Raw genomic sequence first — 20,483 nt, forward strand, 5'->3', positions numbered from 1 at the left:
GTAGCAGCAATTTGAAAGAGGAGGCACAACACAGTCAGTGATCTGTCTCTCCTTGGGTAGATCAGAAATAATGTGATGGGTTTATGTGACCCACCATCTGATGGGAATCCCCTTTTATGTACCTAATTGGGTCGAAGGTCACACACTATCAAATGCACCACCTATGTCCCGCTGGACTCTGCATCCTCTATCAATGATCTGGAAGTAAAGGCAATTACGCCTACGTTCCGTCCCCTTTCCTCCATTTGTGAAATGGAGGCCCTTCTGTGCTGGCTTTTGCTTTTGCGGCACTAATGAAGGAAAAGCCAGCCAGCTGTAGTAAACAAAGGCTACCGCTGGGTGGCTTTCCCTTCATTAGTGCTGTAGGCAGAGGACGGGGACCGGAGACCAGAGCAGGAAAGCTGCAGCTGAATCTCGGTAAGTGCTATTTTTTTTTTTTAAATAAGTACTAGCTGCGTTTTTTTTTTCTAAGTTTTCCGGGCTGGAGGAGCCCGGAAAACTTAGAAATAAAACCGCAGCTTTAAAAACGTTGTATTTATGTTTGCGGTCGCTTTTGAAGCGACCGCAAACATAAATGCAACGTTATTGTGTTGGAAAACGCTGCGGTTTTTCTTTCCAAGTTTCTCAGGCTCCTCCGGCTCGGAGCGTTTTCCAACACAACCGTGTGTGTTTCTGCCTGATGTGGCTATCACTTTGGGTCTCCGGTGCTCCCAGGGGAGCACCGGAGACCCAAAGTGAAAGCCACAGCAGGCAGAAACACCCGTGGTTATGTTTACATGCCGCGTAGTGTTTCTACCTGCAGCTGATTTCCCATTTGGGGCTCTCGGGCTCCCCGTGGGGAGCCCGAGAGACCCAAATGGGAAATGCTCCGTTGTCTGCCTAAATCTGCTTTCCCATTTGGGGCTCTCGGGCTCCCCGTGGGGAGCCCGAGAGCCCCAAATGGTAAAGCAGATTCAGGCAGAAACAACGCGGTTGTTTTCCGCAATGCTGTGTTGTTTCTGCCTGAATCCGCTTTACCATTTGGGGCTCTCGGGCTCCCGGTGGGGAGCCCGAGAGCCCCAAATGGTAAAGCGGATTCAGGCAGAAACAACGCGGTTGTGTTGGAAAACGCTGTGGTTTTTCTTTCCGAGTTTCTCAGGCTCCTCTGAGCCGGAGGAGCCTGAGAAACTTGGAAAGAAAAACCGCAGCGTTTTCCAACACAATAACGTTGTATTTATGTTTGCGGTCGCTTCAAAAGAGACCGCAAACATAAATACAACGTTTTTAAAGCTGTGGTTTTATTTCTAAGTTTTCCGGGCTCCTCCAGCCCGGAAAACTTAGAAATAAAACCGCAGCTAGTGCTTATTTTTTAAAAAAAAATAAATAGCACTTACCGAGATTCAGCTGCAGCTTTCCTGCTCTGGTCTCCGGTACCCGTCCTCCGCCTACAGCACTAATGAAGGGAAAGCCACCCAGCGGTAGCCTTTGTTTACTACAGCTGGCTGGCTTTTCCTTCATTAGTGCCGCAAAAGCCAGCACAGGAGGGCCTCCATTTCACAAAATGGATGCGCCCATGTGCTTGCTTTAGCGAATTTTGAGCTTGAATAGCTAAACATTTTACATAGGAAGTTTTAAAACAAAGAATGCTAGTATTTCTTTTTTTTTTATGTTGCCTATCTATTTTTTAAATAAAAATGTTTACTAGACCATCCCTTTAAGGAGTGTCAAAATGCTGGAGAATTTTTCCTTGATCCTTTTCAGAATATCTAAAGGAATTTGTTTCAAGGAAGATACGTGTTGACGAGGTGAGTCCTCATTCATTTTCCAGGGCACCTAGGCACAGGGACACCTGCCTTTGTAGAACTGAATCATTGCCTATCTTTGGGGGTCAATTTCTGTCTTCCTGGAAGGTGAAAATAAGGGAACACAAAGTCAGTTGCTAGTTTGGCTTGACTTGTTTTGGGTGAAACTCTGAACCAGGCAGGGAGTACACAGGAGCCCTTGAAACAAATCTAAACCCACTCACTTGTCAGCTGGATGATGTTTTATCATCAAGCTATTTACACTGATTAGGAGGCCTCACCTGGTGTTGGATCTGAATGTGGATCTTTCCGCATTAGCTCATAAACTGGTAGAATCCAGGACCTTGGTGGACCTCAAACTGTTGACATGGAAGACTGGGTTACGTGTCTGACCTCGGCCTGCGGAATACCAGCTTTAACACCTTCTGAACCTTTTCCTGTTACACAAGGACAAGGTTGTGTTATGAACACACCACTCCGTTCTTCCTAAGGTTGTCTCTTCATTTTACATTAATCAGGAGGTATCTCACCCTACTTTCTTTCTGTTGCCCTCTGCGAGGACTAAGGAGACAATCCACTGTCTGGACGTCAGAGCTCAACAAGTTTATTTGGTTCAAAGCAAGGTCTTTTGACAATATGGGGCTCTTTCTGCCACATTTGGGAGCTTGGCTCTTCTTTGGGCCATCAAGCCACAAAGGCCTCTGTTGCTAGGTGGATGGTAGCATCAATTCTGATGTTTATAAGGCACAGAATTAAACCCCTCCCCCGCGGCTTGCATACTCGAGCAGTGAGGGCTAATACCACATCTATGGTATTCAAGCTACAAGTCCCTTGGAATGTGATCATCGGATCAGCTACTTGGTCTAACCCCTCTTCATTCTGCAGGCATTGCTGCATGGATGCTAGCTCTTGATGAGATGCAGCTTTCGGCCAGGCAGTACTGAGAAAATAGTCTCTTAGAACAGATTGGGTTACTCTTTCTGTAGGATTTGTGGTGTGAAATCACTCATGCAGTATGGTGGGAAGGGAACAGGATATATAAGTAAGAATAATCTACTCACTGTAGGGACTCCTATACTCCTAGTCTACAGTCTACTTTCCTTCATATGAACCTTCCTCTAGTCCACATAAATACGATAGCCTAGGTCGTTAGACCCACTGCGTGAAAAAGGGGGGGCTGACTGGGCTTGCGTGGTGGAGCCAAACTCTGCACCTGAACCCACACCCTGCAGCTGCACCTACACATGCCTTCAAAATGTATTATGGGAAAGCACTTTTGCATTTCTAATGGCTTCAGTCCCGTCCTTAATGGGGGGGGGGGAGCAATACATTATGGAGGAAAGGGGACTATGGACTAGAAGTGCACTAGACATTACGGTAAGTAATATTTACTTTTTCTGGCATTCTAAGCTTTCCTTCCATTGATTGGATCAATCAGAGCTCTAATTCTAACAGACAAACATGACTGTTATACCATCTTTCAACTTCTATGGAGAGGCACTGGTGCAATCAGCACTTTTCTACAGCCACTCAATTGGCAGGAGGCCTCCAGGTTAAGGCGGTCTCCCTCCACGAATGGCTTATCTCTTGGATGGCAAACCACACCTTTGCTGGACCTTTTTGTGACTCAAGGCAGCATTAGAAACCCCTCAAATGTCATGGAGGGTCTTGGGTAAATACTGTGGATGTCATGGGGGAAGAAGTGGAGAAAGCACCCGTCACATTCCTTGGGAAGGTTCGACTATGAATGCCTTTCCGGCTGTGCTTCTCATAGCCAGAGTAAAAGTAGTCCAAAATCAGCTGAGGTGAACCAGAAATTGCTACATGATCTTGGTAGCTCCTCAGTGGTCCAGCATTTAGTGTTATTAAGACTGCGTCCAAACTTCCAGGCTACTCCCTCCATGAATGTTTTCACTGGTTCAGAATCCTCTTTCTTGGGTATTTGCTCTTCATACATCCCACAATCTGCCCTGAGCAGCCAGGTCCCTTAATTTAAAAGAATTGGGATGATTATCAGAGAAGCTTTATGTCCTTAAGGCAGCAAGGAAATATTTAGAACACAGAACCCTGGCAGGCGGGCCTGGTTTTGGCACACTTGCATGGAAAAGGAAATTAATCCACTGAATGGATGGCACGTTGGACCCTGTCCTCTTCTGTGTTGCAGAGTTGGCAAGCTCTGACATTAAAATAGGCTACTGCAGGCTCTATCCTTAGGCAAAAAGGACTTACCGGAACCTGTATTTGACCACTTTGAAAGACTCTAATCTTGTGTTGAAAATATATTTTTACAGCCCATCAAAGCTAGTTTCAAAGGTCTGGACCCCACTTCCAACCTAGGACTTCAATATATTTCTGTGAACACTTTCAGAAGGCCATTCCAGTCTGTTGCTTTGGTTAACTACAAATACATGACCTCAAAGACGTTAAAAGTCAATTATCTCTCATTACAGAGTCAATGCAATGCAGGCACTCTGCACAAAGAAGCCTTTTCTGACTTTACAAAATTTTAGTTTGACATGGGCTTTTCTAGATTTCCCTTTGTTGTAATATCTGACTGGTATATCCTCTGAAAGGGAGACTAACTCTTGTTCTCTTAGCCTTCCCTGTGCTACACTGGGAAGGGTCTGGATTTCCACTCCCAAGTAACAGTTTACTTTGGTTCTCTTGGGGCTTTTCATCTTCACATGCGCTGCCCTGTGTAGAGCCAAACAACAACTTCACATAAACACTTATTTTCTGGATCGTCCCTCTCTTTCTCATCACCTCCTATGCAAAGAAGCTCCCTTTGCTTGTATTGATTTTACGCCACACACACTCTGCCTTGTGAACGGTCACAACCATAACTTCCAATATGACTTTTTTTGTTTGCTGCCTTGTTCTCAGACCCTTTTGTGCTAAGCAGGGGAGTATTTGCATTATAGCTTCTAGTGTGCACTTCTTTGGTCAGTCTTCGCGTGTGTCCCTGGAACGCCTCTCCTCCCCAGGCTCTGAGAAGCATGGGCAGTCAGTCTGAGAATCACAGGGACAGAACTCCTGTTCATTGTTGAGTAACTGACCAGCGGGCCAGAAGAAGACTTGTTAATTCAGTAAGGAGATGAAATCAAAATTTCAAAAAGACAATTTTTCCTGCATTGCTTTGTCTTTCAAGCCTGGATGAAACTCCCTCATTGATTATGGGGATTCCGATAGTAATGCATCAAAGCCTTATGATAATTCACATTACTATAAGAACGGGGAGAGGTGATCCGCCTGGAACCATTAGTAACTTAGAATATAAGTATACCTGACTGGCAGAGGTTACTTCTCTCTTTTTATCCAGAGTAGTTATAAAGATAACATGATGATAGTGGAAATCATATGAGTGGCAGCCAAAAGGTGGAATCCAACTGGACATCACTGCTGTATCCAGAGTATTCATCACTACATATAGCGCAAGATGGCTTCCTTCAGAGGTATGGGGTACTGCAGTAGACCGTTATCCCAAATTTTGCCAAATCTTACTGTGTCAGAATGGATTTTTTTTTTTAAATCCAATCTTATACAGCTGCACCGGACATGAAATTGTGTTTGCTTTTGTGACCAATATAAGTATTTGTTGTGGTGTTGCCCAATTCAGTGACTGCCCTTTGGATACATCAAACTAGTTTTGATGCTTGCTTATAATTCTGCATTTGTCTTTGGAAACTGTTAAATGGTTTCTGAATTGGATGCCAACCTGAAAGTGTGATTGCATGTGCCATGTTTACTGCAATTGAGGAACACAGCGAAGCTGTTAAATAAGAAGTATCCTGTTTTTAAATACTCATGCTAGAAGATTGGAGGTTGACAATGCTATTGCAGGGAGTTCATAGTAAATGTGGGGAGGCATAGATGGAAAGGGATTTGTGAAACGTTGCAGACGTTGGGTGAAATTCAATTATCTTAACTCATTTGAGGTTGTGCTTAAAGGACAGGACTGATGGGAGCAGATGGTAAGCAAATGAGTATGGAAGTGTTACACTGGGCATCACGCTGTCGCTGCGTACCTCTTCGCCGGGGCTCTTGCTTAGATCTGGAAGCCAGGTAGTCAACGGTGGAGTTGAGACATTGAGGCGGAGCAGAGAACCAACCCAATGATGAACATGGCCAGAACCAACCCAACACCTCCCCTAATTCTGGGACAGGGGTCAGTGCTGAGTCGCCTTTCAATGTAGGTGGTCACTAGGTAGCCCTGGATGAGATGAGAAGCGGACAACCAGAAGGACTCCACAGGTAACGCTGGCTGGAAGATGAGACTGATGGAAGCAGAACCCAAGGCTGACAGAAGGTAAGAACCAGGACAGACAGGTAGCTGACTAACGAGACAAGTAGGGAACCCCAAGGTAGACTGAGAGGCTGCCAAGGCAAGCAAAGGGGTACTCCAAACTGCAGAGGGGATAGCAGGGCAGACAGGCAGGGGGGGCGGGGCAAGGAAGGCAGGCATGGCCAAGGAGGGACAGGGAGGAAGGAGCAGGAAGGCAGGGGAAATGAGCAGAGGCAGGGGCCAACCTGGGCAAGACAAAGAACTGGCACTAGGAACATGGAAGGCGGAAAACGGACTGGCCGGAAAACCACGTTGAGACTCACTGCCTCAACCGACCCGGTTCCTAAAGTATTGCTACAGGGCGAAAGTGGTGCTTGGAGAGCAAGCAGTGACATCTGCACTGCTTTAAGGACTGCGCATGCCCGGAATGATGAACATGGCCATCCGCGCATCCGCAGTGTCGAGATGATGCTGACACTTTGTTGGGCAAAACCACAAAGGAAACCGCTGCGGGAAAGTCACTACGTGGATACACAGGCCAGGACAGGACCCTGCGAGTCCCCCGGTCTCAGAACCAGACGGCAGGTAAGTGGCGTGGCAAAGTGGATGGTTTGTGTTGTCTAGTCGAAAGTGCTGATGTCAAAGTTATGAGGCGGCAATGATGAATGTGGAGATCCGAGAAGGGGTCACGTTTGTGAGCTGTGCATTTGTTGTGCAACTGTGCTAAATACAATGGTGATCTGAGTTTGACCTACTGCGATTTTATAATGTTACTTTTGGCTGAAAAACACCTTGCCAGTAAGCAGAGGTCGAAGTGAGAGGGAGCGGTCGGAAGCGGTGCTCCCGTACTTTTTAAAATTACCTTTTACAGTTCCTACACTTTTATTTGAAAAAGAAACCGTTCCGGAATGATATTGTTTTAAAATAAAAGTGTAGGAGGAAGTTGAAACTTGCACTTTCAGTGCACTGCACTCTACGTTCCCTTAAACAGCAGGGTGTGTGTATTGTGTGGGAGAGGGGGCGGGATGATGGGGTTTGTGGGGAGTGGGTGCAGGCCAGCAGGGAACATAGTTCCACTACTTCTTTTCGTACACTTCGACCACTGCCAGTAAGCAGTTACAAATAGGGTTTGGAGGCAATATACAACCTCCATCAGTATCGATGAATGCTGCTTAGAGTGAATTGCATTAAAGAAGCTCAGACTTTCATAAGAGAGCAGTTTAACCCGCCAACGTCTCTTCCGTCCCTCTTAATTTGGAGCCTGTTATATGGCATTTATAACGCGCCTATATACAAGTGTTTTCAAGGCACGAACATAAGCTTGACATACCTGTCTACTTTGCATCATTTGTTGAATTGCTGTATAGGATTAAAACGGATTCTGTATGTTTCTGTTGGGCCAACTAACATTGGATGCCATTCTCTTTTCAGATTCTTACCAGGCTTACTCACTGCCGTCCTGACCAACCACCTTGCCTGGGTCCCAACAGTCATGCCTAATGGACAGCCACCCATCAGAACCTTCCTAGAAAAACATTCCTCGCAGAGTGTGGACATGCTGGCAAAAACCCATCCTTACAATCCACTCTGGGCGCAGTTAGGTACGTCTGAAGGGTGGAGCAGATCGATTGTTCATTTTTCTTTTTTTAGTTTTTTGTCCAGGCTATAAACGTCGTAGGCATGTGCATTGGGCGTCAAAGCAGCTTCTTGTTTGACTGTGTTCTGTGTGTCATGTCCTACCTTTCCAGATACCTGAAGCTATTTTCAAATAATTGCAAAGTTTACAATATTAACTTTTTGAGTGGTTAAGCAAGTGTCCAAGTCTACGCTGGAGAAGGAGGTAATGCAACCAGGCGATCGATGAAAGGTATTCTAAAATGTTTACATTGAATGTCCTTGTAGAACTAGGATTCATAGTATACCAGAAGGGATTTGTGTGGACCCTTAGTATTAGGGATATATACTTATGGTTGCATCTTTGCCATATAATCAACCATGAAACTGTGTTGAGCCTGGCCCATCCAGAGCGCTCTATTATGATTGCCCTTCAGCAGTTTCATTCATTTTGGCACATCATTTGCCGTATGCAGTGAAAAGGCTGGTGCATTACAGCTGGTCACCAAATATGCCTGCGAAAGATACACAATTAGATGTATTGCTGCAACTAAATGGTAGCGTTGTGGTGTGGCAACACTGCAGCATTGCTAGGCCCAGTAGCAGAGAGCATCACTGGCAAACTCTGGAGGTGAGGCCATGGGTGAAGAGTTGTGAAGGGGATAAGTGAGGACACAAAGAAACTAGAAAGGATCAGAGCCACTGACTGAAGAGTAGATGATGGCGAAGAGGCATCAGTGTTTCCATGCTGGCATACAGTTCAGCAGCAACAGTGTGGTTTACTGGCACATTCACATGAAAACTAATTTTGAGCCTGTTCTGCTGGTTATTTGTTATTGTTGTTTGGGATTTCTGCCTATTGTAGGCAATCGGATTGCATGCATTTACACAGTCATTCAGTCTTTTAGCTATGTTTTGTAAGTCCTACCTCAATGTTTTATTGGTATGTAAAACATTATTCTTTGCTTCTAGGTGTCATTTCATCAAGCTTATAGGATCAGCACAGCTGAAATCACATGCCCTTTGACCTCCGCATGCATTCAGATGTCAAACTTTGACCCCTCAGACAATCAAGGGTAGAATGTATTTCTATAAAGTAATTTTTGAAACATGTGCACTGCAGCATGATTATCGACTCAAACAGCTAGTTTCCAATAGTAGCAATTGCTAAAGGCACACTTTTAAAATTTGCCTGATGGGCCCATTGACACCAAGTTTTCTTTCTTCCTTGAAATGATAGTCTGAATTCTTGTACAATCACATAGGTTGCAAGACATTCACGAAGGGGTTGCAAGAAACCTAATTGTGGTAGCAATGGCACCTATTAATGACTCCAAAAGCATAATTTTCAACTGTAGCTCGATCATCAAAGGGTGCTTCACCCAACCAGTACTCTCTCGTGGGTATGGAGAATTACATTTTTGTAAGGTGATGTATGCTGAAGATGGAAGTTAAAGATCCTCTCCTGTGAGAAACTGTAGAGTATATATAAAACCACCAAGTACTTTGTGGAAATATATCGCCTTAATTTCTATGTTTTTCACAGAAACTGCACATTTTTAAATGGCACATGATGCAGTCTGGATTCTGAAATCTTTAAACTACTACACGCCGGCATCCAAACGGCTGCAACCCAGCTTTGTTCCAAGGCACACATGCTTTCACATATGTTTTAGGGGCCCCATACCTCAGTTGCCTTTTCCCCTGTTAAGACGGATTTCGGAACTCTGACCTGGTGGGCAGAGGTTCAGAAGGCCAGCCTAGTTTCTTGGAACAGGGTAACCTCTGGACAAGCCAGACCAATCAAGGTAGCTATGGCAGGCAGGCAAGACGGAGGGTTGAGGGTGACTGAAAGACCTCAATGAGCACACAGAGCAAGAACACTTACAAATTACTCCCGGACAGGTGTTATATCAAAATTATAGACCAATTTATGACAAGCCCTTTGTAACTCAGACCATAGTAAAAGAATCACAGCAATTCTAAGTAAACCAACACAACAATATCAATATAATCTATATACAAGACCAATAGGGTCCAAAGGGTTAAATGCACAAAATATGTCCACAACCTAGATGGGAAGAAAACGAGCAGTGCATATAGTCTTTGGCCCCTTTGACATCTACAACACACCTAAGAGGCAGTCCAAGCCCTAAGAAGAGAGGAGCCTTGTGCACAATAGTACATGCAATGCAAGCGCACGCGGTTGTTCCAATGGGCAAAACGGGTTCGCTTCAGGGGTCTCTAGCAGCTCACGAAGGTGGATGAGGCGATAAAGTTCCCATGAGCCAGAGTGCTAGATGGACTCTCTAGTTCGCACTAGCAGTGGAAAGGAGAGAGAGCCTCAGGGGCCACTTTTGCATAAAAAGGGGCCTGGCGCTAGGGGTCACCGGTTAGTGTTGTAAGTACTCATCGGTCCCAGGCACACACGGACCCAAACTTCGTCAGTTCAGTCCACTTCGCTTGCAGGTTTCGAAAACGACAAAAAGGACGTCTCTGCAGCTTTCAGTTCCGAAGATGCAGTGAGGATTCCCAAACTGGACAGTGGCAATTTCTCCACTCTGGGTGGATGAATCGACCCAATTTCACTGCAGTAGTCTTCAGGGGCAAGAGGGTCACAAATGCAGCATACCTGCAAAGGTCGTTGCCACGGCAGGGCAACACGGTAACCGCGTATGCTCCGGTCCGGGCGCACTCCTCTCACTTCAGACCTTGGAATGCCAAGTGTACGAAATTCGGTATGAGAGTGCCATGGACACAGAACTAGCAGTATACCAAGTTTCGAGGGCCTCCTCAAAAAGGGGGCGGTGACAGAGCAAAACAATTGGGTAAGCTGGTCAGCCCACTGATTGTCCCTGGGACACTTCCGAGAAAGCTTACTTGCAGGTTTTGATGAAGGTGCCGAGAATAGTTGGTCCCACTATTCTAATGGTTCAAAGCGTCTTCGCAGACCTTCTAGGACGACCATATGCAGAGTGCTCCCATGGGACGGCAGCGGGGTCAGGGTGCCAAACCTTCCAGCGGTTCACCAGCGGTTACTCGACTCGGCTTCTTAGTTTCAGGATACTTGGATCCTATCCTTCGTTCAGTGAGAACTCCAGAGATCGACATGGTATGGGTGTTTTCAGCCTCCTCTTATCCAAAGTTCCCTTTGCGCCAAAACGGAGCGGACCCAATGGGAGATCTGCTCACAAACACACACTCCATACGTGGACCAATCATGGACCACAGTGGTCCCAGCCATTCACAGCACTCCAGACTCTCTGGCATCCAGGATGTTTATTGGGGACAGACACCCCAGCCCACATCCTGGAGGCACACACACAAGGCATACACACAAGGCATGCAGGAGCCCGTGAAAGCTTGGCGTTTTGCGGGAAACTGCATGTCCAAATAAGGACTGACCCGGGTCGACTCGACCTGGGGAAGGTAAAGGGCCAAGATGGCCAAAGGACAGGACAAAGAACCTTGTGGCATGGCCATTTTGGAGCCAGGCCACCTATTTGTGCCAGACGTGGTTAACATGGCAGGAAAGGGTTAAAAATAATGTGAAAAGATAGCTGCCACCAGCCCTGTCCATGACACACCTGCACTTCTCACAAAAAAAACATGGAGAGTATCTAGGGCCTTTGGAAAATGACTGCAGACCCAAGTTCACTGTACTGGAAGGTACATTGTGTACTTGTTACATGTTGCAGAAAAGTTGCAACATTGGAAAAGGACTAAGGGAAACAGTCTCCCAGTACTGACTGTCTAAAGGGCATGTCAGTTTCCCCACATTTAAAAGTGAGCGAAAGCCCAGAGGAGTGCAGCTGAAGGCTGTGCTTCTCTGGCAAAGTCAGTCTATGGTCTAAACAGCAGCACAAAAGTTTGGGGGTGTACACATGGAGGGAAATTTACATACAATTATGAAATCTTTCCTACCATCCCCCACCAGACACCATCAGCAGCTTTCCACTTTATGTTCTGTCTCTGTTTGAGAATATTGTCCGTAAAGATCTTGTGCGCAGGTGTCTTTTGCAGTCCCCCTGGCTCTGTTTGGTACCTGCAGCCGTGCATGATTCTGACTTGTGTGTTGTCCAAAAATGAATTGAGGCCCTCTGCGGGTGGTTGGCCAAGTTATTCATGAGACACCACAGACCTAGCAAGGTTGGCCATTTTCTATTTCTCTGCATTCTCACCCACCACATTCTGTGCGACCCACTCCCAAAAGCACCATTCTTGAAGATCTATGTCAGAAGACAAGCTTCCACTGCATACATTGTCCTAGTGAGAATCGCAGGACAGTGAGTTTCCACATTGTTCAACAATGTCGTTTTACCCATGCCCCTTGTCAAAGGCTGAAAAAAAGGTGCACGCTGTAAAGGGCATCTTTATGTAAAGACGGGCAATTTGATCATGTCCTATAGTGGTTGCCTTGCTGTGCTCTTTAAGTTGAGCCTTTCTTTGTGCCTACTGTCACCAAGAAGGAATCATATAACTGCAGGCCGACACCTTGAAATGCATAGTTTTATATCGATGCATCCAATCCCTGAGAATTCCTAGTTCAGAATTTAGTTGCTCAATCTCGACCTAGTGCTTTTTTCTATGTGCCACTGGATTGAATAAGCCTGTTGAAATGTTGCTGTATGCATGCTAGCTTGGTATTGCCACACTGATACTGGGAGAGGTTGCTGCCTAATTGGCCACTCATATTCAGTGCTTGATGTAGGGATGCGGCAAAGCAGTTTATGTAGCAAGGGCTATAGGCAGTGGATTGCTTGTGCGGGTCCTTTAGCCCTGAGGTGGCATTTAAAAGGTATTCTTGGATTGCCACCAATAATTTGACACAATGTTCTGGGAAAGCTGCTGGACATGCCTGCCTTTTTAATTGCACCTTTTCGGGCTATTGTGGAGGTTGTATTATAAAGTTCTAGAGCCACTGCAAACTTCCTCTTTCTTTCCAGTCCTTTCAGCAGAGATTTAGGCCTTCGAACAAGCAGCAGGTCTACCAGCATTGATGGTATTTATGCGCTGTGAGGGACAGAGGTTCTTCCAAAGGATAAATCATTGGTAGATATCCAGCCATTCCTAACCTTCAGTAATATTAGTTGGTTTTCTTCAGTCTACCTCTTAAGGGGGCATTAAATATTCATTTCAGACTGGGTAGTGCCTCTCATGGGCGTAATTTTAGGGGGGCACATGGGTGTCTGTCCCCCCACCCCCCAACTCTCATGTCACACCATTTTGTCCCCATTCATTTGGCTGGGGCACCTTTTCTTCAGATGTCATGTCCCTCCCAACATTTTCAGCAAAGTTACTCCATTGGTGCCTCTCGTTTCAGCAGCACTTCCCTGTGAGTTTCCTCCTGCTGGAAATATTCCATTTCCTTTTTCAGAAGAGATTCCGGCTAGTCAGTTAATCTCCAGGTGCTCCTGAAGTGGTTTGGCCAGAATTCTTCAATCTTCAAATTCCTTTTGGAGCGGAACTGTTTGGCGTTCTTTGTCCTCCAGAATGCTTATAGTCATAATTGCATTGATGTCAATCACAAGCTGTGCCTGTGATTCTTCGAGAATGGTAGAGTGAGTAGCCATTTAAAAGAACATTGCCAAAGGAAAGTAATTATTTTCTTTGGTATTGTTTGCTGCATTCATTCAGACAAACTGGATTGCAATGTTAGCTTTTACAATCTACTGGATTTGTGGTTTAGGGAGGCTAATCAGACCAACAGAAGTTATTCGACACTGAATTTCCCACTGTTATCTTTTTTATAAATCTCTGGTGTTGATAGATTCCCCTTGGAGCAGGGCTAACCTAGTAAGACAATGTTTCTGCATTTTTCTTTTAAAAATGTGGGCAATAATTGCAGTCGTGTCACTTTTCTTTCTGTTTAAATTCATTCTGCCCCCCTTCTCGTACTCTCCGCTCCAAGGCTCTCTCTTAGATGTTCCTCATCCTCCTTGTGCCCCTTCTCGCTCCTTCTCCTTACTTGCCTCCAAGCAATGTAATGCTCTCCCTCGCGCTCTAGTTCTTGATGTTTTTAAATCTCGTATTAAAGACCATTTTCTCTTCCTTTGATTTGTTCATTAGTAATTTACTCATTAATTGTACTGTTTAATTTCCTTGTACAGCGCGTAGGTGTTAAGCGCTATTTAAATACAATAAAAATACTAATACACATCTTCACTGGAAGGAATTTTTGAGGTTTGGTTACCACATAGTTTGGAAATATCCCTGTTCACTTAAGGGCTGTAAGTATGTTGTGTAAAGTGGTCTTGTATTTCTGCCACTATGGTCTGCCTGCACGTGGCCCTACAAGAAATGTGGAAGGGGTTAGGGGTCACTGAGATACAGGGATAGGCATATGCAAAACATGTGGCGTTAATGGGTACAGGTCGGAAGCACCAGCATTTTATATGCCACTCTGGTTTTATTGGTTTGACAGTGATGCTTGGGATTATGTTTATCCAAAAGGAAGAGTGCAAGATCAGATAGCATTACAGTGCTTTTTGATCTGGGGTAGCCTCTGATGTTTTATGAGTGTGGTAGACCTCAAGAGGTGAGCTTCAACATGGCTTGATTAATGCTGATATGATAACTAGTAGGCCCAATGTAAACTTGTGTGGGTGATTTGTGTGTGTAGCATAAGGTAGTAGGAGATTTTATAGAGAAGTAGGTTGGTAAGGGAGAAGGGAAGGGCAAGTGAATGGCACATGTAGTGGGGGGAAAGCTTTGGGCAGTATCCAGAAGAGAGGTCATTTGCACCATCGAAGGAAATCATTAGTGCAGTCTTCCAGACACTTGGGCTAGTATTAAGTTTGGGTCCAGTTAAATTGTGTGGAGCCCAACAAAAGGAGCCTATTTTCAGATGGACTGGATGTGGCCTTTAGTTTGTGCCCAACCTGCCTCTATAGGGAAAATAATTTTTGATGGCAAAATCCATCCAGCCCTCTGTTTTATATTAAACAAGATATATTGGAGAAAGATGAATTGGAGTGACCAAAAAGCAAGCTGTTTAATTTGATATGGTTCCAATTGCAATGATTGTGTCTCAAATCTCCTAACCATGAAAGATGGTTGTTGTGGGCTAAGGCATCTTGACCTGTGATTTGTAGGAGTAATGACCCTGCCAGGTTTTCTGGCAATGTGTATATTGCCAGAGACAATAGCTTGGACATTTCTGGAGGCAAGCGGTCCATTTGAAAATCCTCTGTTTAATTGTCTGTGTGCTTCACTGGGTACCCGAGGTATCCAGAGGCAAACAGACGTTCTTCCCAGTCTACTGTAGTTGCACCACCTAGTGCTACCCCCTCAATTTGTGCTGATCAGTCTGCATTCCCGGCAATCATTGTTTGAATCTCGAGGTTCCTGTTTCAGTTGTGGGTGGGAGGGAGAGAATAGTTGGTCGGATGAGGGGCCGATCATTGGTTCGAACACTCTGGATTCTACAGGAGATTTGACTGTTTGCCTTCTTTCGTAGACTATCAAGCTTCAGGTGGCGAGGGCCTATGAGCCAGATATTTACTCAAATACAGTCGAGTTTTCAAAGCCTTGAAACTCAAACTGTACACAGATTTTACCACAATTACTGCACATTAGAAATGCAAGTGTTTTTTTTAATATACTTTGAAGGAAAGTCAACATTCCTTGATATTCATTGGCGTTCCGCTTTATTTTTTTAGACAGTTCTACAACAAAAGCAGATGAAAGACGACTTGCCTGTCATAAAATAAAAATATATCCTGAATAACAAAACTTGTTGGAATATTTAAGCAACATGTATCTCTTCTCTGAATGCCCGTCTGTTCTATACAGCCAGTTGTTTATATGTGTTTGCCACTTGGAAAGCAATGATTTACTTGTTTCAGCATGACTTTTAAGAGGCACACACTGTACAGTACAATATAGTTATGCCTGCTGAAATGGTTCAGAGAGCCACCATAATTCATATTTTTGTGCGTGCCAGTCATTGTCTGGTAAGCAGTCATACATTCAACTTGAAGATGGCAAAACAAATGAAACATGAAATCAACACGTTTAGTTGGAAATTAAGAAATGATTGTACTGGTCGGTGTAGCCTACTCTTTTTGATAGTGCAATGCTGCCACCTACCATACTTTTGGTAAAGGTTTTCCCTCCTTTCCTGACACTGTTAATGTTTATAGACATTTCATAGTAACATCTTTGTATCATTTCATAAAATCATTAAAAGTCTTCTCAAGAGATCACCTCAATTCGAGCTCTATGTATCTTAAGTTTTTAAGTGCATAAATGGCCTATATTTGTTTGACACCCTTGCCTATTTCACCTGGAAGTTAGATTTTTTCCTTTCCTTATGTACACAGTCCACGAGTTCACTTTGTAATATGGTCAGCAATTATTGTGGACAGCAGTAAGCAGACACTGCTTTTTCACCGCTTTATCATTTGAACTGGTGTGCTGGATCAGTTCCTGAAACCAGTAGGGTCCATTAAAGTGGCTGTTTGCTGCCTGCAGTTCTCCAGCATTTCATGGATTCACATGTTCATAGAACAATCCCTGCCGTCAGGCTGGGAATCCTCAGTAATATTAAAGCAGTTTGGCTTTAAAGCTTAAACTGCTTGCCACTTATATAGCCTATTGCTGTCACTTTAGGTTGTACTGCCCAGCCAATGGCATTAGTTCTCCTTATCTCCTCCCCGGTGACCATCTTCAGATTTTACCGCACGTTCAAGTGTTGGGAGTCCTTGTAGTTTAGCTCCTCGAAATGTTGACCTTCATCTATTTTGAGAACATTTTCAAACCTTTTTTTCTTCATCGGCCATGGCTGTGACTGCTGGTAACATGGATCAGTTGCCGGTGAAGATCTGAACATTCAACGATGTTCTGAACATCGATCTTCAGAGAGTCCATCTTCTCGATTTTCAGGCCCTCTCCACGCAGTCATGGCGAACACAAATAAGAAAATGCTTTTTAGGCCCTGCTCTAAGCGTCGCCTGGAAAACATTTTTGAAGATGATGAATATGAGAAATGCACCTATTGCCTGGAGCGCCTGACCTGGACAACTGCTCCATTTGCAAAGCCTTCTCCAATAAGACTCGAAAGGATCGCTGTGGAAGGTTGGTTGCTTGGCTGGAAGAGGGGTGCTAGGGCCTCTGCCTCAGTCTGGAGTCATGCCTCTGCCAGGGTTGGCAGACCCTAAATGGGACTCCATCTACAAAGAGGTTGAGATCCCACAAGGACACTTCCCGGGGGAAGAAACCTGAAAGGGGACATTAGTCGCAGGTTCCGGCTACCTCCCCGATGACAACGATATAGGCAGCGACATGATCTTCAGTCCGTCTATGACCACGTCATATACAATGACGATTACAGCGACTATTAAACACTCGTCCCCCTCTTTGGAGACAAGGGTTCTGTCGATAATTGCGACTACTCCGTTGATGAGCCACAGGCGAACATCGTCGTCGACACCAGTTACTTTGTCCGCTACCTCATCAACAACAGTCCTGTCGACGACCCAGTCAATGAAAATCTAGCACCTCTTCCCGATCACTTTGTTCACGACTTAGACTATGGCAGTACCCATGATTGCTCTGCCTCCTAGGCCAACATCTTCACCAGTGCTCGTTTCCTTGCCTAGAAGGGGATACCCTGACCAACTAAATCCAAACCACTCGAGATGAAGAGCATCTGAATGCTTCATTCTCTGAGCATGAGGAAATGGAGGAGGAACCGGTCCCATTTCTGCCTGCACCCTGGCCACCAGTGGCTATTCCACCACCAATACCTGTTCCACCAGTGGCTACCCCTAAAGTTCCCATGGGAACGCCAGCGGCACTCAGACCTTTCTGTCTACTCTACAAACTGTGGTCATTGAATTGCAGCAGCCCCTGCCTCATCCAGTCCCACAAGGTGCAGAAGGTGGCCGAAGTAGGCCAAGTGGAAATCCTCTTCCCGGGCCTTCATGCGAGGCAGCGGCTCCACCATCACAACTTCAAAGACAAACTCCTCAGTGGTTTCATTCCCTTGCAGCTATGTTCATAGGCACAGATTCTGGCACGGATATGGCCGCATCTCTGGACACGCATACTACTAGTGACGAGTATGACGACCTAGTACCAGATGATGAGGAGCCGCCAGACTGCCTTTCAGAGATTTGCCCCCGGACGATATTGGCTTTTTCCATGCTTTGCTTATGTGAGCTATGTAGCTTTTTGACCTTGTTCCAGCGGAACATCAAAAGGAGGGGGTTTCATTTTCAGACACTGGAGGCCTCCACAAACTCTGTAGTTGGCGTCCCAATACTTGACAACATCTGGGAGGGTGGGTTGCTGATTATGAAGACTCATCCAGCACCTCCAAAGTAAGACTGACTGCATAAAAAATATAAAGTTACAGATTCCACTATTCCCATAGAAGCCAGGATTGTACATCAGATCTTAACGATCACACAAAAATCACTTCTGGGCATCAGTCCCTCTTATCTCTGAGAGCTTGGTTAAGCTTCCAAGTCGAAACTGCTTATGGTGAGTAAAGGAGCCTTTTTGCAGCTGCACCTTTGTTATGAAACACCCTGCCACCAGATTTGAGGAGTAGAAAATCTGTGGACGCATTTAAGCAGAAACTAAAGACATATCTCTTCCATTAACATTCCTGCTAATCTCTTAAGACCTTTATCGCCTGGGACCTTTGTCCCATGTGGATCTGGTTCTGTTATGTTTGTCTTGAGGTTGAGTGCTAGCGCCATTATGCCTTCGGACCTGTTGTGCTGATGCAATACAAATAATTAAATAATGGCATTGATGTAGGCCAAGCACTGACATGCTTATGTTTTTGAAAATACTGCACTTTTAATAAGTATCAGTATGAAAAGGGTTGGACTACAGCTTAGTGGTACTGAAATGGTTTCTCTAGAGTTCTGACGTTTACTTAGCGTGTTATACACCTTGATGTTCAGATAGGGCATTCCATTTGAGATTTATTCTTATAATAAAGACCTGAATGCGAGTTTTGTAGGTTATATTGCCCCTGTTTTATCGTGTTTGTTTGGCTCTCAGTAAACATTTGGATATGCATGAGTTATTTAATTCTTCACGCAGCAATATACGGACTGTCATGCCAAACCTCAGATTATTGTAATGCCTTTTTTTAGATGTTCAATTGTTATAGAAACACTAAAATGAATCCTAGTAAACATGGGTCCTATGTAGCTTTTCAACACATCCACCAGTGCAACATCTCCCTTCCACACATCTCACTCGATTTCTAGCAGTGTGGGTTCTGTGTCAGGAACTTAGGAGCCTGTCTCCAATCTCGGGGGAGCCCAACCCTTGTATCCACCCTCCGTCGCTGTAAAGACCGGAGGGGGTGGTCTGCACTTCCGCTCTCTATATGGTAGAGGGAAGGCACAGAGACCACTGCCAAGATTCTCTATTATGGTAACATAGTTGAGCAATCAAGGCCTAGCTTCTCGGGAGTCGATGCGAGCTGGTTCTTAAGTACAGTGCAGTCCCCAAGCACCCACAAAGGAATGTCCACACACTGTATCGGTTAAAACACAGTCTTTATATAATTAATATTCAAAGTCATATACACGATCACGATAACTCACTTTGTGCTCTGAAAATCAACAATGGTAAATATGTACAATTCTAAAGTGGTACCACTAATGTTATTAGATCTGATTAAAGTGCATACGGTCAGAATGACACACAGATCAAAATAAAGAGGAAACCAGCAGTAGAGAGAGGAAGAAAAGCAGGGTGGTTGAGCAATAGGCAGAGTACTGGTAACTACTGTTAAACACAGCTCTGGGTGGAGATCCCCCCCCCACCTGGGCAACCTGTAGAAGAAAGATACAAGCCCAGTCCATATATTGTTCACCCTTAGACTTCCCAATAGTTCGCAACCCCAAAGTACCTTGGTGTTGTAGCGTTCCGCGTCGGGGAAATCGACAACCCTTCTTGAGTGTCCTCCCTTTCAGGCAGGAGTCACGGGTCATCGAACATCCGACCGTGAACAGGTCAAGCTACGACGGTGAAGAGGCCTCGTCGTTCCTAGCGGTGCTCGTTGACGGGGAAGCGTAAACGTCCGGCCAGGAAGAGGCGTGCGGGGCACCTCTGTGTCGATAGTTCTGGACTGCAAAGAGTTGAAGAACTGTGGCCCAGCAAGGGCGTCGAATCGTCGGCGTCTCTGTGGTCGTTGGGTGGCGGGAAACCCACCGGTGGATGCTCCTCGGCGTGTCATTGGATCAATGAAGTTCTTAGGCAACGGGAGCACGGCGGCTGCGGTCGGCGACAGTGGTGGACAACAGTCCGGGCGCTTCTCCTTGGAGTTCCGCAGCAGTCCCCGTATCGGGTCAGCAGCCTGTCGAAGGTCTGTCTACCAGGGAGCTTAGGCAAAGATCGGCTGTGCACGATGGTCCTTCGTGGCTCGGGAAGAGGGCGCCTTACCAGGTCCTCTCTGGGTCAGTTCTTGAAGCACAGCAGCTTTCAGATTGCGAAGGAGAGCAACAGCAATTCTTCTCGTCCAGCAGGGCTCAAGGTTAAGCTTCACTCCAGTTACTGGTCCTAGTGGACTTCAGCTTCTGAACTCGATTCCTAGCAGTGAGAGGTCCCCAGATATACTGTTGATCTCCCAATCATTCCGCTGGGTCACACTCAAGCATCCAATCACGACTACGGGCATTCATGCAGGCAGGCAGCCAATCAGGCACACAAGGTATTCAGGCCATTCACTTCTCTCCAGACACTCACAACAAGTTATGTGTATTGGGACAAGTACCAAGCCATTCAACACTCCAAGCTGCATTCATACCGGTTTCGGGCAGGGCTGTCTCAACCAT

The 20,483-nt window shown here is 45.4% G+C and overlaps 1 protein-coding gene across 5 annotated transcripts in view; it reads left to right on the forward strand.

The window, feature by feature from the left end:
• The window catches only part of FNIP1 (folliculin interacting protein 1), a 735,567-nt gene that overhangs the window by 594,744 nt on the left and 120,340 nt on the right, over positions 1-20,483 (forward strand). For all 5 annotated transcript variants that reach the window (XM_069652526.1, XM_069652529.1, XM_069652527.1 and 2 more), the window contains one exon: positions 7,495-7,664. In XM_069652526.1, the coding sequence (XP_069508627.1) occupies positions 7,495-7,664 (170 nt within the window). The remainder of the gene's footprint in view (positions 1-7,494; positions 7,665-20,483) is intronic.

The sequence above is a fragment of the Ambystoma mexicanum genome, chromosome 3p (assembly GCF_040938575.1).
Source record: "Ambystoma mexicanum isolate Mex_15411 chromosome 3p, UKY_AmexF1_1, whole genome shotgun sequence".
NCBI lineage: Eukaryota > Metazoa > Chordata > Amphibia > Caudata > Ambystomatidae > Ambystoma > Ambystoma mexicanum.